The sequence below is a fragment of the Drosophila rhopaloa genome, unplaced genomic scaffold (assembly GCF_018152115.1).
Source record: "Drosophila rhopaloa isolate 14029-0021.01 unplaced genomic scaffold, ASM1815211v1 contig_47, whole genome shotgun sequence".
NCBI classification, from domain to species: domain Eukaryota; kingdom Metazoa; phylum Arthropoda; class Insecta; order Diptera; family Drosophilidae; genus Drosophila; species Drosophila rhopaloa.
In genome coordinates this window covers 1,620,146-1,646,299 of record NW_025335142.1, presented here as the reverse complement: position 1 = coordinate 1,646,299, position 26,154 = coordinate 1,620,146, and the positions used below count along the sequence as shown (strand labels likewise).

The window sequence follows — 26,154 nt, the reverse complement described above, 5'->3', positions numbered from 1 at the left end:
TATCCCTTACTGACCTGATCTAGAATGCAAAATCAGATAATATTTATTTTGTATGCAAAGGCGTTGAAAGCTTAAAATTTTCCGCTTGATTTATTCATTAATTGCATACACTTTCCGTCTGGTCTATTTAAAATGCATATACTTATAGGTGACCAGATATCTGTACAGAAATTCAATAGGGCTCCTCCAGTTTTAATTAATGTTTATAGATGCTGACAACAAGCGGCCTAATTGACTGTTATTGAAGCTGTTCTAAATATAGAACAGTCGTCTGCCATTAAATGAGATGGGTGTGTGCTTTAAGACTCGGAAAAGTATCTGATTGAAGGGTAAAGTTACGCCTATCTAGTTGTGAGTCGATTGAAAGTAATTGATACTAGCTCATTATTATGTGAGACGGGATTGCTAATTTCTTTCTAACTCCAAAAAAGACTAGAATCATATAATGTTCTTACAAATTACTTGGCAGATAACAGAATTTGAATACATTTCTCTAGATTTTAGGAGAAAGTCTTTCACTACGAAATTAAACAAGTCTAGATATTTGTTAATAAGAAAATAATACATAGAAATTTTTCACCCGTATTAAGTAATTCACTCAATGTAAAATGAGGGTCGGCAGGGCACACGAGTACTGCCTTCTGCTATATGCACTTCACGTGTAATCGCGAATTAGCCCGGCAAATATGAGGAGATTTTACAGCCTCGAAAGTGGCTGGAGATTAAACGAAACAGAGCAGAGCTCCAGAGGCATAGCAAATTTGTTCCCTCATTTCCACTTGGCAAATCAATAAAACGAACTCATACAGATAGACAGCCGAAGGAGATATACTATGTGCATATGTTTATTGCTAAGATAAATTCCCCGGCAGCAAATCAGCAAACAGTAAAAATATATATGAAAAAAAGGAGAGCCTTAATGCCAACGATCAATATTTGAACAGCAAATCAGCAATGAGAGCGGCCTGTATCTGCGAGTTACGATTTTCAACAAAAACTGTACGAGATGCGTGAGGCGAATTAACACCGATGCGTTAACACAATTAGTTGAAAAGTGAAAAACGGCATAAAGTAGAGGCAGGAGATTAAATAAAATAAAATCTATATGCCATTCGGGAGTGCCGACAAAAAGCGGGCCAGCAAATTTGCAGCTTTACACTCGACGGGCGTTTTCAGTCGCGCAATGAAGCTCTAGCATCGCGGCTGAATCGAAGAAAATAAAAACACGTGTACCAAAAACCAAATAAAACCCAAGTGATACAAAAACCCAACAAAACATTGAGTTCTAAACGATGTCTGATTTATTGAAAGCGCTGAATATCACGGGCAACCTGCTGGCAGGCCTCGAAGACACCGGCAATCTAACGATTGCAACTGCAACTGCCACAGCGACCACATTGAGTGAAGGCCTCAATGGCACGGCAACGACCTTGGATGCCACAGCGGCCAATAGTGGCGAAAAACTCGATCTTGGCGGTTTCGATCTGCCGGGGAACTACTCCATACTGATTAACAAACTCGAGCAGCTGGCCTTGGGTCTGGATTCGGCCCTGGGCAATTTCACCATCGATCGCCAGGAGGTCGAGATCAACTTGAGTGGCGCCGCGACCGCGAATGATGTCGCCGATGTGGCCGACGACCTCTTTGATGTGCTGCCGGCTGCTCGGGCTCCTCCGCCACATATAGCCCACGGATCAAGGATATATACGGGCGACGATGGCCAGGACTTTGCCCATGTGGTCAGCGATATCTGGATTGGAGTCATCCTCACACTGCTCATCGTCTTTGTGATTTTCTTCATTTGCGCGTGCTTCGTGTACCACAAGTTCCAGCAGTGGAAGAATTCATGTAAGTCTGGCCAAAGGGGCGTATACGCAATGTGAGCATTAATGGGCATTTTAATGCACCTCGCAGTGGGGGCATAACTCTCGGTTGTTTCGGGTGTAGATTTGGATTGGATTTCTTTTTACTAGAACCGTTTTTTTTTATTATTAATTTAATTTAATTTTTTTTGCAAAAGCACTAAAAACAAATCGATCTAAAATAATTAATTTGGTCAGGTATATCATCGGAACTTCTTATTTATAAATTATAAGAAATTCCTAAAACTATTTATTTTTAGTGTATTGAATATTTTCCAATCTCACATTTGTCTAATGCTCTAAAGAAAAATTCCTTAATGCTTTTTTACCAAGTCGTTTGAATTTCACCAACGTCAATAGATCAACAATCAGCAAATAATATTTCGCTTTACTAGGCTTACATTTAATCTGTGCGCTCATATTTACATACCTGACAAATCAAACATAAACAATTACTCAAATAACACGATTGCGCTATTGAAAATTCAAATTTACGGTAATCCATAAATCAAATTGCAGAATCATTGAAGCTGAATTAAACGTCAGTGGAAACCCGTTTAGGTTTGGACTTTGGCGCGAAGAGCCGCGAGAGCCAAGCAAATAAAAAACAAAAACAGAAACCGATAAAAACAAATAAACAAAAGTACCAAAAGCAAAGTCTGCGGCTGGCAAGAACTTTTCTAAAACAAATGGAAAAAGCATAAAACAAAAACAAAACAATAAAGTCGGGCCCAGCGGAGAATGATTCACCTCCAAAAGGGGAATTGAAATTTCAGTTAGTATTTATTTAGCACATACCACAGTCGTATCTTGTGACTCCTGTGAAACAGTGGCCAAAAGCACAAGACCTTTCGCAGCTCTTCTGGTTAATAAACAATACACGAGTGTGTTCTATGAGCTGTCTATTTGCGCCAACAATTTGCCAAAATAATAATTAGAGGCCGCAAAGCAGAAGCTGACGCACTGAAAAAAAAAAATAAATAACAAATATTAGTAAGCAATTGAATCCTAATTCAAAAAAATGTTAACAACCATAACACCTTTGCATACATATTAATTTAGTTATTTTGTACAAAAATTAAAAATTGTAGTTTTGAGAGCAAATAATTGGAATGAAACTATTTATCCTATCATTTTAAAAAAGGAGTTTAGTTGTGTGATATTATTTTTGTGTCCCAAACAAATACAAAAATTGATTTATGTTTCTTATTAAAACTTATTATAAATAATTTAAGTATGTTTAAAAAACATTGTTGGCAGTGATAATATCGGTTTTCTTGGTGTATGGGGCAAGAACCAAAGGCATCCTAATCATATTGCCCGGTCTTGACTCTCCTATAAATTATAAAGCAATTAGCCCAATAAATTTCCAACTACATTGATTAAACAGTGGGTGGAGAACAGCTCCCAGACAATGCGTTTTGGCCCTTATCTTTCGAGAACCCCTTCTCGGGCGCCTTGTGCCATTGTCTTTGCCGTTGGCCGCCTTCAAAAACAAACATAACGTTTCCAGTTAATTAAAGTTGCAGTCAAGTGGCCCATTTTCAGAGAGATTCTCGAGCCCCGGCTGTTGTTTACATTTGCCAACATCCCAAGCCCTCAATACTCGTGCTGCCAGCGTTTCTATTACATTGCAAATTTGTGTTAATTAATTAAAGTTCTCTTGTGCTGCATTGGCCAAGTGACTGGCTGTCAATTGTTTGCTTTTGGTCAAAATGGTTGCTGGCTAATTTCTTTCCTTCGCTTGACTTCAATTAAGACTAGTCAATTGTCCCGATAAGGGGCGAATGTAAGTCAAGTGCAGGAAGTCAAAGACCTCGAGCACTAATGGGTTCAAGCAAACATTCGGCCTAAAGATAATAAATGTGTATGTGACTTTTTCACTGATAAAACCTAGTGCAATACGATTTATTTTGCCTGGGGTGGATTTGTATTTGCTATCAATAAAACAGAGTTGAAAAAAATTAAAGCAAATACAAACAAATTATAACAGAAACTATAAACACAAGACATTTAAATAAAAGCTCATGTAAATTAGATATTTCCTAACACCCAGCTTTATTTATTAATTTATTTTTAATGGCTTGATTATATGTGCTCATAATCTTTAAAGCCATTTTTATGTTGGAATTCCCAAAAGTAAAAAATTAAAAAAAGAGGTTGTGATAGGATTATTCACATGCTATTTTAATGAACAAAGATTAAATTTAAAACAAATATTTATTTTATTTGTTAAAATTGTTAACCGTCGGGGAAATAATGATGATAATTCTCTCAATGTCTGAGTTTTCCAATTTTCAACACTTTTTACTTATAATCTGCTTGCTTGCTGTTTTTACCAAACAAAATAACTGTAAAAACCACCAAAAGTTTCTACTTGGCAACCAAGCAAAGTCAACAGAAAGATGCTAAATACTTTTGCTTAACCACACCCCTGCACTATTGACAATAACTTTTTGTAATACTTTTTAACTAAACCATTCGTTTTTTATAGATATCTAATGCCTAGACACGTTTTAAGGCGAGTTGCTCTAACAATATATACATATTTATTTATAGAACTTAAAGATGTTTAACATTTGCATTTCCCCCGAGTGGTTTAAATGTCAATGCGCTTGCTCAATTTTCTTTGGTCACATTTTTTTCTGGAGAATTAAGGAGAGTCTTTATCAAACCGCGAAACGTCACTCACGTAGGCCCAGACAACAGTGCGTATGAGTGACGGGTCGTGACATGACGTTCGTTTTGGTTCACGGCTGTTTAATTTCCTTTTAATGAGTTGTTTATCTTTGTGTTTTTGGTGTTGCCACCGCCGTCATTGTTGCGGGCATCGCATTGTTATTATTTTAACTGATTTGGCTTCCAATTTGCTGTTTCTGGCCTGCACCACTTATTGTTTTAAGCTGACACCCTTGGCTGGTTTGCTTGGTTAAAGGCTTTAAATAGTAAATATATGTTTAATATTTGTTTGGGACCAAGACCTTTAGGCCACAAATTAAATTCTGTTGTCCCAGAGGATTTATGTTGATGGGCAGGTTAAGATATGAAAGCATTAAGCGGGTTCGCAGAACCTTAATGTTCAAAAAACGGGGAATTTATTAAAGTCTAAATACACCTGTATTTATTTTACTGGTCAATCAACATGCCATAAAGATAACTTTGTAGTACCACTAGCTATAAGCTTATTGTGGGTGTTACCAATTAGCTGAATTGCCGAAGTACCAATAAAGATAAGGTATTTACAGAGTTCAATCCAAATTATGCGTTAAGCCCCTAAAAATAAACTTTCTCAAATCAGGTCATAAAAAGGGGGTGTATAAATAGAGTGCAAACTTTTCAGATAAACTTTAACATCAGAAGCCCCTGCGAACTGTAACAAAGATTGATTAACTGAATGAAAACTCCTGCTACTATTTTAATCAACTTGGCAACGCCGCAAATAAAACTTAGCGATTCGTTAATTAAATTAGGCTGTTCGAAATTGATTGCATTTGCAAATGTAATTAACATTCGCCGCGCTTTATCGGGTTTATTAAAGTGCGAATTTCAATGGCAATGGCGATGCATCATCGCCATCAGGGCCAATGTCCACAGGAGTCTTCGAATCGTATGGAATCGAACACGGCTTTCTCCGCCATTCCCCCGAAAAACCCGCGATGGATTCGCACTAAGCTGCTTTATATTATGCAGGAGGGCAAAACACTGACGTCAATACAGAACTGTATTCACGGCAGACAACAAAGCCGTAAGCTGCTTACGGATGTATATATGTATATGCACGTTTAGGATCAAGACTTTAAACATGTATATATGCAAATGCTATTTGTTGTTTTCGATTTGTGGCTAAAATTGAATCGAAGCGCGAAATTCGCATAAATATGCTAACTGAGCGGGCCAAAAATGTTGCGCAAATTAGCAGCAGTAACTAAAATGGCATTTGTATTAGTAATGGAAGTAATAAGGCAAACACTAATCAGTATCTGCTGCACTTGAGTAGACTGGAAAATACTGTAGAATAAGAGTACGAAAAGAGATTAAGATTAGATCGCTTTTGATGTGCCAAATAAATAAAAAATTAATAAAAATAAAGTCAAGAATCATATTTTATATTAACTAAATAACTAAATGTTAGGGTTTTGCGATAACAAGATTATTTTTGTAGTTTCATTTTTTGTATATTGGCATTGACCAAACTGAAAAATACTTTTTTTTTAAATAAAATATTAAAAAAAGACTACATTAGTTTTATACATATAAGGATAAAGTTGTATTTGATTTTTCTCGCTCGCAAGCAGATTTTTGGTTCAATCAATCACTTCCTGAGTAAACACGCATACCCCAATTACCCTTTAATTGCCTTAAATTAATGGCCGCAGAAAACCAAATCCCCAATCCGATGGCCTATTCCCGATTCCATTCGATCGACCGCAGGCCCGAACCAATCGACATGATGCTTCAGTTTATAAGCCACAAAACGTGTTGGATTTGTTTCAATGGCGCTAATTGCTTAATTGAAACTGTTTTTGCATTGGCAAGCAGTAGTGGGCTAACTGTAAAGCTATAGACATGTGTTCGGCCCTATTATTCCCCATCTCTCTATGTAGGCGGCATAGCGAAATGTCAATTAGTATTTGGTTGCTAAAAGCCAAAAAGGCAACAGCAGCAGTAACACCAGCGAAGCCAATAACAACAAACACCGAAACCAGCTTGAACCCTCACACATGTCATGCTGTCGTATACGTAATATACACTTTGATTAGCGTTACGTATACGCCACGCTGAGCATTCGATTCTGCATATTCGGCCAGGGAATCGAATAGGTTGCGCACAACCATACATTTTAATTGCAAATCTCCTCTGACCAGCCGTCTCTGTCTCACATTTGGACTGCATCATAATTGGGCAGCATATTTCAATAATTGAAGCGCGCTATATTTTTAATTAGTTAAATGCGCGTTTAATTAGCTTTATAAATTATGCACATTCAGCGGTTAGTTGCAGTCTCTACCCATCTCTCTCGCCCTGTGTACAGATCTCACTCGAACTCCATTGAAGCCCTGCGGGAGCTGACTTTGAGCTTTTTTTACAATTATGAATATTTGTTTATTCGACAGAACGACAGGCCACATTGTTGTTTCCCCGCTGCTCTGATTTATTTATGCATTTGGCAATGTTTTTCTCCTTTATTTCCATTTTTTAACGTTTTCTACTTTGTTTGTTTGTTTATGTGCCATTTCACTGTCGACGGGAAATGAACTCGAATGCATTTTTTATTTATTAACGATTGCATGATTTATGGATAAATAATTTTTAATGCATTTCATGTGGATGAGGCTTGTCAGCAGGACTTATGAATAAAAATGACCGCTAGAGCTGGCAAAAGTCGTGGTGAACCAATTGAGCCAATCCAAGAAAGACGCATTGCTGGTTTCGAAATATATTCAACCCCTCAATATTACGCATAGAAGAGTTAATTTATTGTTGATTTGATTTTGCGGTTCTCTGCGTTTTAATCACATTAATTCATTTATTTATTCGTGCGGAAATTCAAGTAGGGATATTAATTATTCGATCACGTTTTTGAATAAATGAGTAAAAATTGAATGAATAATTGAATATTTTTAACTTTCTAATTACCACTTTACGTTTTGTAAATTTTTTGTTAAGGAATTGTACTATGTTACGTGATTTTAATATTTCAGGTTGTAAATTTTTGAATTTATTTTGATAAATACATATCTTTAAAAAATAATTATAAATTTGAAAATCATTTTTATTAGACATAAGTTTGAAACGTTTTTTCATTGAATATAGAAAAACTTTAATATATCCTTTTTCACTACAATGAACTTTACTTATTTATCATGCATACGCACCGTTGGCGATTTAAAATTTTTGAATGGCGCGCGTTCGATTGAGTGTTGGAAAACTTTCAGCTCTCTCTTTCGCCCCTACTCACACAATCGCATGCGTTGATGTCAAAGCGGCTCACACACACAGCAATGAGAGCTGCGCAAACAAATCAACCCAACAACAAAGCACCACAAGCAAGAGCACAAAACATAGAACATTGAGCGAATGACAACAACAACCAGAGAACGGAGCAGCTAATATCAACAGCAACAAAACGTTCAGTTGCAAGTTAACGACCGCAAAAAGAATGCAGAAGAGCCGAAGAAACGCAGCGGCAGCAGAGAGGCTTAACAAACAAAAACACAAACACAAGCCAGACGTAGAGATAAAGAGACAGTAAAAAGAGAGTATACACAGAAAAAAAGGTCCCTTTAGTTTTTAGAAACACAAATTAAAATATCGCTTTAAACTATTCGGCACTATGTTTTCAAGAAAATACAAATAAATAACTTTTTGATATACGAATGTTATTTTGTATTACCAAACAAAAGTATTTAATTGATAAACCTAAAACAATGTTATGAAAACTCTTTAAATTTTTTAGAACTTTTTTACCAACATTTCGAATTGCTTAAAACTTAACGTTGCCCATGTTTTTTCCATGCATATCCAGAACAAACTCGATGGCAGGATGTAATTGTATTAGTGGCCAAAGCCGCTGCCGCTGCCGACGTCAACGCTGGCGCAGCGTGTGGCTTTTATGGGTAGTTTTAAAATTAACCACAGCGAAAAGAAACAGCAGAAACAAGAGAAGAAGTCAAAGTCTGAGACTGAAGCGAAATTCAATTAAAAGCCAGCAACATAAAAGTGTAAAAATGCTGACGAAACGGGGGAACAACAAAGCAAAATAAGAGTGTGGTGGAAAAGAGGGGAGAGCAGGCTTGATCGGCACCCAAACACAAGCAGACAGACAAACACAAACACCATCTAGTCGACTGACTGTACAACTGGGCGTATACTCGTTTTTTTCGGCGCTTTGCTTTCCACAATCGCCAGCCCAAATAATGTGTATACGTTCAGTTTCTGCTCTCTTTTTACGCTTTCTACACCAAAAATTGGCGAGAACAAAAGTCGCCACACTTAATTTGCATATTTTCGCACACACCAACGTACACATGTGTGTGTAGTGTGTCACGTTGACTATCTTTTTGTTTTTCTTCAATTTTTTTTTATTTTGGCACAATCTGACAAACAAAGCACGCGGTACAACGCTTCGTATGCGTAATATTGCATTGAAAGCACATGCAGCAAGCAAAATTCTTTTTACTTCTCATATTTGGCCTCTGTTATATTCGCTGATTTTAGCATTTTTTCTTTGACTGCGCTTTTGTTTGAAAACCAGAACAAAATAAATTGTCATTGCAGCGACCAGATGATAAGCATATGGCCAAAACATGCGAAGCGAGTGCGGCACCAAAGAAATTGGTTTTTGTTTAGACAAGAATGCCGGGTGGAATGAAAATGTCACTCTCAAAGGGAACAAAAAACTTATCAGTTTCACATTTCCATTTATATTTTTTGCCTCTCTTTTCATTTAATAGTATTCATTTTCCCAAAAAACCCTATCATCAAATGTAAGCACTATCTTTTTCAATTTTAAATGGAAATGTGATTATTTTCATTCAAGAAATATATTTATAAGATAATCCCTTATTTAATTATTAGTTTAAACATTTATAAAATGAAAAGCATTGTAACAAAAAAAGTGTACAGAAAATCAGATATGCCTACAAATATACAATTATCCTGTAGAGTTCAATGATCGCAGGTATTGCTCTTCCACCTGGATCTAGGCATAAATCACTTCATATTGCTCTCTCAATTCCCCATTTGTCCCGCTTTATTTATCTCTCTCACATATCAACCCCTTGGCACTACGAAATGAACCGTGCACAACCCCATTACAAATGACAAACTGCTGCTCGACATTTACTCTTCGGTGGCTCGGTCTCTCTATAGTCCTTCGTCCACCCCAATCCCAATCCTCTCGAGCAATAGTTAGTGCTGGAAAGTTGACAAGGGCTGCAGCAGCAGCTGCCTTTTGTTGTCCTGTGCCATAAACATAAAACATAAAACTCGCACACCCCCATTCTAGTAATTGCAATTTCGGGGGTTGAAGTACCGGGAGCAACAATTTGCAAGTGGCATCAAATTAACATCGACAAATGTGAAATTATAAAGTAACGTATATTCATTGGACTCTCTAAGATAATACAGAATGAGAGAAGCTGCCACAAGTTCAATTTACAAAAAATGCGTTCAGAACATGTAGAAAAAAAACGTTGCTGACTTTTTGCATTGTCTTTTCACTACGCTTACGATTCGAGAAATTAAGTAAATTAATGTTAAAGTAAAGTATGTAAAATAAATATAGCTAGCAGATTGCTGAGATAGTGCAAAATTATTTCAAGGGAGAATATATTTTTCCCAAGAGCAATTCATTTGCTAATGCATTATAAATCTAAAATATTCATTAAATTACAATTATTTTGGAATTTTGAGTATATGTTGGAGATTTCGTACAAATTGCATACTAAATGACTTGCAATTGATTTTATGTGTGCTGTGAAATTAAATGAAATTGTAAAATATTCTTCACTTGTTCGGTTTATAAATGCGAAGGGGAATGAAAGAAAATGTTTGCAAATAAAATTTGAATCGTTGTGCGCATTTGTTTATAAATATCATATTTTGCTGATATTGAAGCTCGATAAGATTGAATTTGGCCGAGCGTTTGCTTACAAATTATTCATAAAAAATCGTTGATAGGGACTTCAACTCGGTATAAATGAAATTTAAGTTTCAGGAATTACATTTCGAGATATTGAAGATGCTTGGAGGTTGCAAACATTTCCCTTATTAACTTACATGCTAGTTTATTGGTATTTTACATAGTTTAACTTATTTTGTTCACAAAAGTTGCTCTGTCTATAGAAAAATATATATATATTAATGGTAAACTCTTTGCAGTCTCGTGCTTGGTTTTTGTATATCAAATATCATTATTTCTTTTAAAAAGTAGTCTTTTTTTGTTCTTTTCGGTTATATGTCCTTCACAACATTAAATATTTCCTGGGTATCCGTCTCTGTAGAACCTCAAAATTAATTCGTAAATATATAAATAGTATATAAAGAAAATACTTGATCCCTGCTGCAAGATTGCATTGAAAATCCAAAAAGTAAAATTGCGAGGTGTATGCTACGCTAGGGAAATGTCTCCATCATTTCCAAGTACAGTGGCATCTTAAAAGGTAATGAGTAAGAAGTGTTGCTGACCCTGAACTTAAGTCTTTAGATTTCCGCCTGCTGACCTACAACAGTGAAGTAGCTGGTGATCTTCCGATTCGCCTTTGTCTTGCTATCGGCGGTCGTTGAGCTTGACAAAGCGTTCTCCTTTTCTGGTGTGATCTCCTCATCGTCTTCGAGATTTGGTGCTGGTTCCATTTGCATGGACACTGTGACCTGTACTTGGGCATGCCCTGCTCCCCCATCTGCTGGCAATTCAAGTTTGGCCTGTGATGACTCCTCGGAGATTTCTGGCAAGGCACTCAAACTGCGTTTCAGGTCATCCAGTAGTTTCTCCTGGGCCGCTATCTTCTGCTGCAGCTTCTCGCGTCGCGGACGTCGAGGCGCTGGATTGGCTTTGGGTTGATTTTCCGCCTCCGTCTCCTTCGCCGGCTCTGGTTTTTTCTTTTCTGCTTTGACAGAACCAGAGGTCTTCTCCTCCTCACCGTGCTCACGTTCCTGGTGGCGCAACAGATTCACACGGGAAGAGTAGCCACGCTGACAAGCGTTACAGTTGTACGGCTTTTCACCTGTGTGTCTGCGCATGTGAACCCGCATGTCGATCTTCCGAGCGAAACGCTTGTCGCACAGCTCGCACTGAATGGGCTTATCGCCGAGATGAGTGCGTCGATGTACCACCAGATTCTGGCGAGCACGGAACGCCTTGCCGCACAGATCGCAACTATACGGCTTTTCTCCTGTGTGAATCCGCACGTGGATAGACAAGTCTGAGCTGCGAACAAATCCCTTGTTGCACTTGTCGCACTTGTAGCGCCGATCGTTCTTATGATGACGCATGTGCAGCGATAAATCCTGTTTGGTGGCTAATGGCATTGAACAAATATCGCATTTGTACGCCTTTTCTGTGCGGTGACGCAGTTGGTGCTCCACCAAACGCATCTTCAAGCGGAAGGCCCTGCCGCACTGCCCACAAACATATGGTTTCTCTCCAGTATGAAGCCGCAAGTGATCCTGCATTCTCGAGAAACGTTTGAATGTTTTGCCACAGAAATTGCAGGTGTGTATGCCTCCAGTTCCATTGCGCAGCGACTCTTCGGATGACTCACGTTTGATCGATGTAAAACTGCCGTCCGTTGAGCTGTTGTGCGGCGAAATAGTGGCCGAGGAGTCGTCATCCACCTCAGGCTCCTCTTCCTCGTCGTCTTCCTTCTCCTCCTCTTCATCTTTGATATCCACCACGTAGTGCACCTGGTGACGGGACTTGCGCGTGCGCCGCTCTAGTGGCTCTGACTCCTCTTTGATCTCTTTGTCTTCAAGCCGGACGGGTACGGGTGTAGGCGACTTGCGCTCTTTACGGGCGCGCTTGCGCTTTGTTGGATTATTGGGTTCCTACAAAAAAATCTATGTTTATTAAGGGTTCGTCAAGTCTATTTTAGTTCAAACTTACCTCTGCCGGATGCTGCTGATCCTTCTGCGTTTTGTCTGAATTTCGCTGCTGCTCTTTCTCTGCATGTCTCGGATTTACTGTTTTTTCTAGCTGGACAAGATTCTGTCCTGGTGTTTCTAACTGCGTCTCTTTATCAATTTTTTTAAGCAGCTGTGTCTCATCGTTATCATTCTTCAGTTTTTGTGGATCGTCTTTACTAGGCTTCTGTGTCTCAATACCATCTTTGTTTAGACCTTGTGAATCTTTTTCAAGCGCCTGCTTCTCCTTAACAACTTCCTCCAGGAGTTGCTTTGCTTTAACTGCTTTTGCGAGCGATTGTTTGTCTTTGGAAGGCTTGTCCAGTGACGGTTTCTCCTTTAAGTCTTTATCCGTAGAGTTTTTATCCTTTACAGACTTATTCAGCGTCGACTCCCCTTTTAAATCATTGGCCAACGGCTGCATATCTGTTGTAGCTTTTGGTATTACGTGCTGCTCCGTACCATTTTTCTCCGACGACTGTTGATCCTTCGCAGAATTTCCTAGCGGTAGCGGCAGGTCTTTTTTTTCCACTTTCTCTGAAAGCTTGGACTCTTTTTCAATTTTCTCATCCGACGGCTGTACTTCTTTCTCCGATTTTGCAGGCTTTTGTTGGTCTTTCGCAACGAATACCGACTCTGGTTCCGGCTGATGTTCCACCTCTACATCGAGTTTTTTCTTCTTAGGCTTTTCCTGCTTCCTCTCGCGGCTCTTCTCAGACTTCTCCTTGCCATCCCTGATCTTCTCGGGTTTGGACCTTTTCCTACCTCTTTTGTTGGACATGGGCAGCTTGATAATCATCTTGCTGACTTTGGGACTGCTGGTTTTCTTCACCCGGTCGGCTGCAATCTCGGCAACCATGGCGTTGATTAAGGCCAGATCCTCCTTGTCATTGGTCCCGGTATTCGTTGGCGATTCCTTGGCATCCTGCTCGGGTGGCGGAGTTTCTGGAGCTGGAATGGGCAGCTGAAGCTGGGAATTGGCCTTGCTCAGGGCCAAAGCACCCGGAATGGTGACCATGGCCTGAGGCGGGAGATCGGTGGGCTCCTCCTTGGGCACCAGTAGCTTAAAATAACCATGTTGCTGGCTGAGATGCTCCTGGAAACGTACCTCATCCACAAACTGTGAGTTGCAGGCGAGACACAGCTGCAGCAGGGATTCCCCTTGGACGAGCAACTGGGCACAGGGCTTGAGGTGACCCAGTTCCAAAGGGTCAAGGGTCAGGGGTGTCGCTATATGCTGAGGTTCTTCCACGGAACCCCTTTTGGTTTTACCACGTTTCTTCTTCGGCTTCTCGGCATGCTCCGCCTGGAAGTGTCTCGAGAGGATCACGCTATCGGCGTAGTGGTGAGTGCAGCTGGAGCAGCTGTATATGAAGCGGCGTGACTTTTCATCCGCAAGAACTTGTGCTGCCACCAGGGAAGCACTGGAAGCGAGGGAAGCTATGGACGCAATGGACGCACTGGAAGCCTGCGAGCTAGTGGAAGCCCTGCGTTTGGGTCTTCCACGGCCCTTACGTTTACTATTGTTGTTGGGCTTTTCAGTTTCCTCCAGTTGCTCTTCGTTACCGTTACTGACCTGCGCTTGTTGTTGTTCTTTTTGTTGCTGTTGCTCTTTCTCTGCAATTTTTGTTGTCTTTGCTGCTTCTTCTTCCACCAAGCGGATGCGCTGCGCTTCCAGTTCTGCCTCATCTTCGCTGTCGATTTGGAGCACCACATCGTCAGGGAGATCGTCCTCCTCCTCCTCTTCATCCTGATCTTCCATATCAGACTCCTCGGAATCCTCGTCCCCGTTTGTTTTCTTCATTGTTTGCAGCGGATTTGCAACATTTGCCATTTTCAGCATGTCTGACATGTAACGCTTGCTTTTCTTTTAACAAATCGGAGTGGAATAAAACAGGCAAAAACTCGAAACTGCGGCGCAGCGTTCAGAACAATACCAAATCCACCGACGCCGCTGGAAATTTTTATTTTTCTCTCTATTGACTCTCTTTTTCTCTCTTTCTCGCTCTCTGCGGGTTTTTTACCCTTGTTTGTGTATGTGAGCGTGCAAAAACTGAGCGTGATCGTTACCAACACTGTTTGACGAGAAGCAGTGCTAGAGAGTGCCACCCTTATGGGCAGTGTTGTAGGTCGGGGGTGCCACAGCGCGCTTAAATTCAAATATAAAAGTTAAAATAAAGAGCAGCTGCCGCCACTAATGCCGTTTTGATAGATATTTGACTTTTGACGCAGAAGCGACAAACTATTTGGGTATTCCTTTCACGCGCTCAATTGGCACGTTTTTGCTATGCACTTATTTTTGTATTTTTCGCCCTCTTTTTGCACTAGTTCGTGGCTAAACTCATGTCAGTGTTGTTGGCTTAGACTTACTTAGCCATACTACTTTTAAATTTCCCTAATGGAACAAGAAAAAACAATAAAAAAAAATGTTATTAAAAAATTTAACATAATACTGAATGTAAATTAATATATAATTAAATTTATGCAACTCATATTTAAATATGTATATAATGTATATATATGTATATTTTTAAAATGGTCTTTAAATTAAAATACTAAAAAAGATCCAGCATTTAACAGTTATATAAAATATATATATTTATCTATCTATTTAAAAAAAATATATAGTTGTGATTAGATGACCACAGAAATATAAAAAAGCATAAATTAAACAATCATAAAAATTGTGTTTTACGATTCAAAATTTATTTAAAATCACGTAGGGAAAATACGAATAATTTTATTTATGCTCCTTATCCGTTAATAATATGGTTTTTTTTATAGATCCCACAAGTTGTTCTTATAGAATCTTGGCACCACTGATTCGCAATCACCAGACAGCTGAAGCCTATTGTGCAATGTGTTTTTTGTTTTTAGTGGAACACACTTTGACTACATTGTTTGCCCGCATTTTCGCTACGGCGGCAACATGTGCAAAAGTCAATTTGAAAATTGCCGCAACTGCCGCACAACCGCCCAATAGGAAGGAAAAGTGGTACTTTGTGGTTTAAGGCTTGTTTTCCATGCCCCTCACACTGGCGTCCATAAACAACCGACCCGGAACAACCCACTGGGAAGTTGTTTATATTGTTTTTAATAACATTCAGCGTTTCGCACAGGCGAAGGCACCATGTGTGGCTTGCATTTTATAAATTACACTAACTTTTTTCCTTATTTTGCCCACGCACGCCGTTTGCATTTTATGTATTAGTTGAACTTTCAGCAAGTTCAATGTACATAAATCAAATGGTCGAGCAGCAGCTACTCAAATTAAACAAAAGAATCTCACACGTTTTGTTCAAACCTTTAAATTACAAATATATTTGACTAGCCTCACTAGGAAATAACCTTAATTTCGTTAACTGAATGAATTTAAGTACATTATTTTTTCTGAGCATAAAAATTAATTTGAATATTTCAAAAAATAAGAACAGCCCAGCGCTGCTAGTGCTAAATAAATTAAAAAATGGATTTTCTGCCACAAAGTACATATGTATGCTCACTAAATATTTGTTAAATGCCATTATATACATCGCATAACGTCATGCGTGCTAAATATTTTTAAGTTTCTAAAAGGCTTTCTTCATTTATATCATTAATGATTTCCTAAGATGTTATTTCAAGGTTTTATCGTTAAGTGATATTTTGCAAATTCAAGATGAATTTGTTGGCCAAAACCGTAAACAGGGACTAAATTTGATATACGGTTATATAATTTAGTTTTGGGGAAATGCGACTTTCGTGACAGTCCCATGCTTTCTCCCATCTTTTAACCAAGGCTGCTGTGGGCGGACAGAGGATAGAAAGTAAACGGCACGGGAAATGAAATATTCGCAAACAAATAGACACACTTATTACTTTTTCGTCCTGGATGCGGGATGTTGGATGCTCCTGGCGCGTGTTTCGTTTACTCCTGCGGAAGATGCTGAAGACGTCTTCATGTTGTCGGTTTTGTCCTTTTTATTGTTGTTCTGCCTTCCACTGACAAGCCGCAATTTTTCTTCATTTCTGTTTTCGTGTGCAAAGACCCACCGAGGAGGACCTGCCCCGAGATGGATGGGTTGTCTTGCTAATAATTTAGCAGTTAGTTTTAATGCGCTACAGTTCCTGATGATGGGACATTTGTCCAGGGAACACAAAACTTCGGAACATAAAGCGACGAATTACCGCCGAGCCTATCTGATTCGAACAATTACATATGTGTTGGATAAAAATTAGGAGTAAAAGAAAAATAGTACTATGTATATTTGTTTAATTAATTTAACCCTTAAAAACAATAATTGTTAAAATAATGGAAAAAGTGTTGTTTATTTAATAAATTTAAATCAATATAATATTCAAAGAGTAAGAAGATACAGCAGCTCGTTAAACAAATTTCTATTATAATTTAGCTTGTTTAATTAGATTGATTTATTATTTTGTCTATTGAAGAGTAAAACTAAATTGGATTGTTAATATTAAAGAGTCTTAATATTAATTCTACTTAATTTATAATTTTATATTTTTGCAATGGGATGTAATTTTGGTATTGGGTTAATTACAGAAAACTCTAACTGGCCGTTATTTTTATTATTTAAAATAAAACATTTTTGTAACTGACAAAACCGCAAAAGCAGCTCAAACTGTCAGTTACAGTAGTTATCCTTAAGTGGTAGGCCATTCGAAAGCCTTTGAGATCGAACAAATAGCATTTTGTCCAGATCCTGGCCCTGGGCAACATCATTTTTCTTGTCTCCGGCTCAAAGAAAACAATGCAATTCTGACATGCGTTTAGTTTAGGGCCCAAAACATTCTTTCCCATTGTTTTCATTTTTTCATGAATGCCCAGCCGACACGTGTTTTTGCGAGGAAGGCCAAATGGTATTTGCATGCTTGCTGCTACAAGAGTTTAATTAGTTAAACAAAGAACAGGGGCTGCAGCAGACAGAGCCATAAGTTAGCCGAGTAACCCTGGCCGACCCTTGACATGGATCAGACCCCCAGATCCCGAGTCCAGTGGGAGGCATAGGTAGCATTTAACGCCTGTCTTCACGGTTCCCCCGACTGGCTTTGTCTGGCAGCCACAACTTCAAATATAAAGTAGTCCGGGGGATTGGGCGCCCGAGGCTGGGTACTTGGAGCCCGGATCTTTGGGGCAGGCCTAACAGGTGGGGCAAACGGGGCGTCACAGTCATAATAATGTTTCAAGGCCGCTTTGGCCCCGGGCGTAGACATTGGGGAGAAATTTAAACGGCAATTTGGAGCCGTGTTTACCAACCCCAAGGACATGGAAGGCAGGACGACGAAAGGACGAAGGCAGCATCCAAAAATGTGGGCTGAACTTTTATTTTTGGCTCACTTGGGGGGACGGCGGGGCATAAACTGCTTACGTGCCTGCCAAATCCTTCGAGCTGGCTCCTGTCTGCCACCCAGTTGCACTCAGAAAAACCAAGGTACAAAAATCACTATTCAAAACATGGAAAAATAAGAAATAAAATTATGGTTTAATAGATTATAAATTTATAAATCTATAAAGTGTTCACTAAATTTTGAAATACATATACAAATATTTAACTTAACTTAAAAATAATACATTAAAAATTCATAAAAAATACTTGTTTTTTCACATATGCTTAAAATTGTAAAAATATTTAAGTTCTAAAACAAAAGAAATTGTTTTTAAATATTTAAGTTCAAAAACAAAAATTTGTGGTTCACGACTTTAAAGAGGTCTTGAAATTGTGTAAAAATATCTTATATATTTATTTATTAATTGGTTATTGCTTGGAATTGTTATACATCTCATATTGTTATTGAACTATTGATTTGATATCAAAATATTTTTTATGGTGGTCTTTTTATTATTTAGTTTATGTTTTATAAGGACCATATTTTATTTGTATGCCCACTACTTTTATGTTAAACCCAGGCGGTATATGTTATACTATACTTCTTAACCACAATAAGTGTACCTAAAAAGGAAAAAACCTTTTTTAATTTTTTTCCGAGTGTTAGCACCCAAGATGAACACTTTTCCCCTCCTCTTTTTCCTCAATTTTTTTCGGTCTGCTGGCAGGCATGTCGCCATAGCCATCGCCGTTTCCATCGTCTTTTTCCTGGGCACGTCACTTTTGGTCGCTTGAGCTGTATGTCGTTTGTTTTCTTTTTTCTGCTTTGGTGGTTTGGCGCACAAATCCACAAAACGCACAGCGCCCACCCACCCACTTCCTGCGTTTCAGCCTCCCCCCTTGGAGACCCCCAAAACTCGAAAGCGAAGCCCCAACATAAAGTGTATTTAACTTTTTTTGTTGTTATTGTGGGAACGCCCAAAATATCTCCGGCCTGTCTTAGGTTGAGATGCTCTTTACTTACAGGAAAAAAATATGTGTGATGATATGAGGTAAATTTATCTTACAAAATGTTAAAAGAAATTCGAAAGCTCAGCTAATTGTAAATATTAAGAATACAAATATGAGTTAATATGTTTACAAATGAATTACCATTTAACATTTTTTTTAATAATAATGATAATAATGACTTTTTTAAGCATATGCATTTTTTGATGTTACAATGCAATGTAAGTAATAAATGAATTTGAATAATAATTAAAATTTTGTAAAAATCTGTCTGTAAAATTTAAATTCTCATAAATCAAATAAGTTAATATTATTTTCTGTGTAGTTGTAGTTCCAAGCCCGATGCTAAGCAAGTTTTTATTGGGGCTGCTTTGGCGCTTTCATGACCTTTAGCATATTGACTAGTGGAAAATTGCGGTGTCCATTCTGATGCTGGCTTATAACCTGCGGCGAATATTTTATGCACAACGCACTTACACTCTGGGCTTTGTTTACTTTCGTTTCATCTGCCAAGCGGCTTTCTCTTTTTTATGCGCTGCACTTCATTTTATTGTCGTGCTAAGCTGCGTTTGGGGAATTGAATGCGTATGTCCCGGGGCTTTGGATTATGGGCCCAGACAGTTCATCAAGCCAAGTAGTTGTGGGCATGTCAAAAAACGTCCTTTTCGGTTGGGGATGGCCAGTTTATGGCTGAGTGAGGGGTGGTCACTTAAGCCAAGGATAGTCCTCCTTAAAGCAAAACTATCAGTCACATGTTTTAATTCGGTTTCTCTTCAAATATGAAATATATATACTTCGAATGAAACGAAAGTAAGCCCAAGGCTCTGAGTTTTTAAAAATCACTTACGTTTTTTAGACCAAAAATTCATTTACTTCCTTTAGTTTTATAGAATGCATTCAATGCCCAATAATGGCTTTGAAAGCAAAAGCAAATTTTATTTCTTGAAAATAAGATTAATTCTAACAGTTCATTTATTTTATTTATCTTATTAGTACCTAAGTACTGACAACTCTTCATGAGTTCATTTTACCATAAAGCAAATGTGCTTGTGTTTATGTTTTCTTAGATTTAATTAAGTCAGAAATAATCCCTTTGAGACTTTTCCACCGCAATATTACATCTCAAATAATGATTTTACAAGTGCTGCCGACCTGTCGCAAAATCAAAAGTGTATTCAACCGACTTAAAACAGTTACGGCCCCATGGAGCCATACGTTAAGCTCCGATGTAAGCCGGCCCATAATTAACTAAAGTCAATTGAAAATTACAAAAAGGCTTAAGCACGTTGAGCTGTTGTCAGAGGAAAGGAGTTAAGGGTCTGACAGCTTCCCCGGGGGGTTCCATATGCCATATGGCCCGGCTCCAAGCCGGAAAAACCCCACCCGAAAATGAGTTTTCACTTTCATTCCGCCCGCTTTCTTCCTGGGCATCATCAATTTAATTTCGTAAGCTCACAAAGCGTTGCATAAAAAATGAGCGGCCATTCCATGTGGGTGTGAAAATGTCTGAAAATCGTCGACCCGCAGGCTTTAAAGCCCCGCCGCATAGAGTGTATCCAAATAAAAGGGTGTGAACCGGAGCGTGTGCCATTTTCAATATTTGCCAAGCCACCCAGCATGCGGCTAATCTGGAAAATCTTGTACCACGTCACGGGGAAAACGCTTGCCGCATCACCAGTTCCATGTACTCCATCATTGGGCTGCTGACTCACCTTTTCTGGGGAAGATCCGCCGTGGGGTACTCTGTTTCCCATCCCGGGAGCCACATTTATTTGCCTCCGCCCGCTGGACAATTGCAATAAATGTTTTTGTTGCCTACTTTTAAGGGTTGGGACGCAGCTTGCAGTTGGCCGCCTTTAGGGCTTTTTACCAGCTTTTAAGCGAACAAGCAGTCGGTATAAAAATTTCATTTCGATCCGCAGCACCATCCCCAAAAACTAAAGGTAACATTTGAGGGGCATGGGAGCGATTTAAGTGCCATTGCTGCCGTGGCAAGTCCCAAAAGGCAGCAAAGGGGAATTGATTTGATAATTCTGATTGTTCTTTTTTTCGTTTGACTGTCGGAAGTAGCGAGCAGGAATCTGGGGAAATAAAACAATGGAAGGAGTGCAGATGATAGAAGAACAAATCTACAAACAACTATTCAGAAAAGCTTTTTAATAAATAATGCTCTATAGAACTAAATGTGAAGGGAATACAATAAATCCTGAAAGCCAGTCACTAAACAATCCATAGTTTTCTATCCGATTTTTATTATTTTCTAAGCATAGGTTTAAAATTCAATACAAACTCAGAGATTGTGGCTATACAAGTTTTCAATTTATAAATATTAAGAAAAGACTTCGAAAATTAAATAATTATTAATATGGTGAATATTTGATGGATGCAGTAAAGAACTTTATTATCTATGATAGTTATTACCATAAAAAAATCTAAAAGGTCACAAAGTAACTATTTAAATTTACCCTTTATTTTGACTAGGGTCTTGGTTAAAAAAAGTTTTTACCAGTGATTAATAGAAGCAAAGAAAAATTTCGTAAAGCCAAAAAATCTGAGGAAATATTTAAACAAATTATCAATATTTATTAATTTATTATTTAACCATTTGGCAACGAAATATTCTTTCAGTTTAAAATGCAGATGTAATACGGGCTAAAAAGATTTTGAGAATAAATTATAAACATTTAAATATTATTTGGGGATATTAACAGTACTTTTCTTAAGTGCCTACATATAATTGTTGGGTAAGACAGATTCCTGGGACCCACCTACTTTTAATAAAATAGTATTGAACAACTACCACAAATTCAGGCGGCACATTTTTTCACCGTGTACTAATCGTATTATCCACTTTTCCATTCCCTGTCCTTGCAGACCGTGCCAATCACAGTGATCCGACGATTGAGATCTGCCGCCGCTGTCCGCCGGACTACGAGGCGGAGTCGCTGCCCTCGTACACGATTGTGTCCGGACTGCCCACCTACGACGATGCTTTGGAGGAGTTCCGGAAGGCGGGCATAATCCTGACCCCCGCCGTGGTGCCCATCATCAAGATATTCGAGTGCAACGAGAACGGCAAGGAGCAAGCGGTCGGCTACAGCCTGGTGGAGACGAACATCCCGAGTGGGGATGGGGGAGCGGACAACATTTCGATAGCCTCCACCACCTGCAACTGCGGCAACTCCTCGCCCACCGCATCGCTGCCCAGCTACAGTGCCGCCACGGCCGCTGCCTTGGCCGCGGCGGCGGCTGCTCCTCCCCAGGTGATCGAACTCTCGCCGGAGCACCTGGCCTCCTTGTCCCAGAAGCGCCTCTCCCTGCAGATCTCATTCAACAACTCGGTGCGCCGGCAGTCGCCGCTCAGGAATCACTTGCTGCGGTCCCGGGCGGTGGGAAATACCGCCGGAGTGGGGCCGTCGGAGGCGGTGGGACCCGTGGCCGTCCACGGGTCAGGGGGTCACGGAGGTCACGGAGCCGCCGTCCTGCCCATCCTGCACCGCTCCACCTCGACCATTTCACTCTCCAACGAACGCCAGTTGCTGGATCAACGCCTCAGGCACTTGCATCATCGCGGTTCCCTCTACTAGGGAACCCAGATTGAGCATCCCAACTGCCTGACTATTCCTTCCTAAAGTGTATTCCTTACGTTATCCATATCCCAAGAGTTGTTAGTTTTAAGACACAGACACAATAAACATACGTTATTTTATGAAGGTCTTTTGCATATTCATTTTTTGGGGGTGACTTAAATCGTTAGTTTTAAAAGTAATGCCATTTACTATTTTGTTTGAAAAATGTATATTATTTCTTTCTGTCAATCATAGGTATTTAAATCAACAATAACTATCAAATAAGGCAGAAAGAATAACAATCCTATTATTGGAATCAGCGTATTAAAATATCAATCCCAATGTTATTTAGTACTGTTCGTCAGGAGAGTCATTTACAATTTAAAACAATATATTTTTTAGCTGTCAATGAAACGATAAGAACCAATGTTGTAGTCAGCTTTTGCCCTTTTTTCAAGAAATCAATATTTTCGATTAAAAATAAGTGATTAAATTCACTCAGAGTTTACTATGGGGTTCGGAATAATTTTAAAAATATATTTTGCACTGGCAATTGCTTTGTCGGGCTATTTTTCAATAACATGTTTATTTACTGAGGAAGAAACCGTTCAAAATCGATAAAGACTAATAAACTTATTGGCGTCTCCGCTGAAAGCCATGGAAACATAACGAATTGTTTATGGATACCCCGGCGTTTGTCATCATATTTGATATTCAGAGTTTATTTTACTGTCAGCAATGAGCGCCACAACACGTACTGGATTGGTTCCCACGCCCAAGAGGCACGTCAAGTATCTCAAAAAGGTAATGTAAATAAGCAAGGAAGTGGAAAAATATAGCCAGACTATACAATAACATTAAAACAGTCTTTAATTATGTGTTTAATAAGCTTTTCAAGGCTATTCGACTTTGTTTCGAAATCGTGAATTTTTATACCTTTGGGTATTTTAATTTCAGTCAAAAGTTTTTAACGCACATTACCGACCCCATAAAGTATATACATATGTTCCATCCATGCCATATATATGTTCCATCTGTCCGTTTCAACACAAACTAGTCCCTCAGTTTTAAAGCTATTTGGATGAAACTTAGCAAAAGGTCTTCTTTCTGTTACAGGTATTATTTAATTTGGAACGGGCCGGATCGGTCTACTATATCAAATAGCTTCTATAGGAACAATCGAGAAAAATAGTTAAAATGTTAGCTTCATGTTTTCCAACATATGTATGTATACATATATATTCATATACTTCGAGATATAGTCATTTTTAACAATTTCAGAATTACGGGCTTGCTTTCATATAGCTGAAACAAGAACGATCGAAAAATTTAAAGACTGTTGCAAGGGGATTTAAACTTCGGCTTTCCGAAGTTAGCTTACTTTCTTGCTTAATTTAAAACTTTGCCCCCATCATGGTTTGCTTATGTATTTATTTATTTTAAAGAGGTCTCAGAGACGCCAAATCAATTTAAAACTATTTTAAAATTTAAAAAAAGTTGTTTACATGTTTTGAGTCATCTTTTAATGGTTTTTCTTGAAATTCTCTTTAAGCTTAAAATACTTTTTTAATATCTAAATAAAATTTACCATTGTAAGAGTTTTATAAAACATTGATAAAGAAAAAACATATAAATAATGGTATTTAATTAATTTTTGGTTTGTGCAAGAAATAATTAACAGAGGCCTTTAATTACAGCGCAAAAATCAGCATGGCGATGCTTCGCGATTGCCGCTCAAGTTCGAGGCCACGCCCATGCCGCTTTCGTTACGCCCCTTTGGCGGACTCTTTAATCCCTTTGCCAAGGGATGCTCGGTGCTGTGCAATCATCCGGCTCCATCTGGGGTTAAGGATGTGATCAATCAGCTGAAGACATCGCTGGCGATTGAGGGCAAAAGTCAGCAGAAGCAGGAGAAGATTCCCGAGGAGCCGGAACTGCAGCCACATGAGGCGGACAATATTCCGGAGGATCTCTTCCGCCGATATGCGGAAACGGATTCGCGTCCCATGACGCCAACTCCCACGGTAACCAGTATCCATACCAGAACCAGTGCTGGCTCCTTTTACCGCCGATGCATAACGCCCGAATGGGGAAAACATGAGAACATTAAGCGGAAGAAAATCATATTGGATCTCAGGCGAACCCACTCCCAGGAGACGCTCTACTGGAAGCCCAGTTCGGAGCTGACCCAAAGCGGTTTGGAGGACGACAAGAAGCCCAAGAGTGCGGGGGCCAACGAGGACAAGAAGCCGAAGAGGCAGCCGTCCAATGAACAGAGACCGAAGTCCTCGCTGGCCACTGCAAACCTGACTCCAGGAGGAGATGCCACCAATGAACTGGAGGCCAAGCCCAAGACCTGCATCAATGAGCACGAACTCAGCGACGAAGATGTTCGCAGGGGCAAAAAGCGCAAGAAATTGAAGCCAGCTCAAGGTGGGTAACCAAGTTTGTAAATTAAATTAAATCTATTAAACAAAATTAACCCAAATCGCAACAGGCTTAAAATAAAATTCTTTAAAATATACTTGTGGAGGAAATAAATAAATTTTAAAATAAATCCCACCATTTTTTTTAACGTTTTTTAGTGAACAAACCAATTAATTTAAAAAAATTTAAATTATAGCATAATAATATTATTTAATATTATTTATGAACAAGTTTCAATGACTCTAGTTTTATAACCTTGTTTAAATTAAAGCCACCACCACCTTCCATCTGAGTGAGGATCCGGAGACTCAGGTGGCTGCTCTGGGACCCGATTCACTCAATCCCAGTACCAGACCCAGTTTGATACCCAACTCACTCACCCTACTGCCCAAGGATAAGCGGGAAACCGAACGGGAACCGATCCTCCTGAAGGGAAGTTTTCTCACCGACGAAGCCTTTCAGGCACTCAAAACCGATCTCGATGTGGATCTAATAGAAAACACCTTCGGGAGATATGTAAGTGTATACCAAACCATTCAGTTGTAAATATTATATAATAATAATGTATTTCCTATTATTTTTTTGTTTTCATTAATTATTTACTTAAGCTTAACCGAGCTCTTAGAGAAGCTATTAAATACATGCCTCCTAAGCCCAAAACTGTACCGAAAGTCAACGAAGAGAAGGTTCCCCCAGAAACAACCTCCAAGATGCCCAGGAAATTCTCTAAATCAGCAACGAGATTTGATGTACCCATGGATCTTTCTATGCTTAAAAGTTAGTAAATAAGAGACATTATTTATGCAATTACCTCAAACGAACTGTACCAATAGATATGACCCCCTGGGACTACTTTAGCAAGTGCGTCTGGGTTTCGCAACAGAGAAAACAGCTATATAAGCGAGTATTCTTGAAATATCTAAGTCGAATCGAGGAGCCGGAAAGTGAGTTGGCGACTATGGGAAATGGAAACGATGATCTGCCGGAATATAAATACCGGGAACGAACCCTCGTCTGGCAGAGTCTTCCGCAAGCTCTAGAAGATGTCCTGGAGTTCCACGGCACGGAGAAAAATGTTCAAGGCACTCTCAGAATGTTGGGGTACGAGTCCCAAGGATCGGGTGACTTGGACTTTCGAGTCTGGTGCGGAATCGTCTCCTTCGCCGAAAGATTGGCGCTCGCTGATGAGTCTGGATCCGAGGATTCGTGCGACGAGTTGGAAAAGGCTGACTTCAATAGCATGGAACAAATAATGCCCGACTTTGCGGTGCCGGATAAGCTTAAGGATATTTTCAATATAATTCGAAAAACTCATAAAAATAGGTATTAAATCAAACA

The 26,154-nt window shown here is 39.1% G+C and overlaps 3 protein-coding genes across 7 annotated transcripts in view; 2 read left to right on the top strand and 1 right to left on the bottom strand.

Annotated features, from left to right (window-relative positions):
* LOC108044255 overlaps positions 1–22,533 on the top strand; it is a 38,553-nt gene extending 16,020 nt beyond the window's left edge. For 2 of the 5 annotated variants that reach the window (XM_044461623.1, XM_044461626.1), the window contains exons 2-3: positions 945–1,848; positions 21,695–22,533. In XM_044461623.1, coding sequence (XP_044317558.1) covers positions 1,293–1,848; positions 21,695–22,407 — 1,269 coding nt within the window. In that variant the 5' untranslated portion in view covers positions 945–1,292 and the 3' untranslated portion in view covers positions 22,408–22,533. Of the gene's footprint in view, positions 1–872; positions 1,849–21,694 lie in introns of all 5 variants that reach the window. The other 3 variants (XM_044461625.1, XM_044461624.1, XM_044461627.1) reach the window with 3 other exon arrangements.
* On the bottom strand, positions 9,944–14,496 carry LOC108043139 (zinc finger protein 37). Its single transcript, XM_017121703.2, has 2 exons — positions 12,469–14,496; positions 9,944–12,410 (listed from the first exon to the last, which is right to left on the bottom strand). Exons 1-2 carry the CDS (start codon positions 14,335–14,337, stop codon positions 11,067–11,069), a joined length of 3,213 nt encoding a protein of 1,070 aa, XP_016977192.2. The 5' UTR covers positions 14,338–14,496; the 3' UTR covers positions 9,944–11,066.
* Positions 22,534–23,124: 591 nt separating the features above from the next.
* Positions 23,125–26,146, top strand: LOC108043797. Its single transcript, XM_017122604.2, has 5 exons — positions 23,125–23,193; positions 24,087–24,822; positions 25,088–25,332; positions 25,425–25,593; positions 25,650–26,146. The coding sequence occupies exons 1-5, from the start codon at positions 23,128–23,130 to the stop codon at positions 26,144–26,146; spliced, it is 1,713 nt and encodes a 570-aa protein (XP_016978093.2). The 5' UTR covers positions 23,125–23,127.
* Positions 26,147–26,154: the final 8 nt, after the last annotated feature.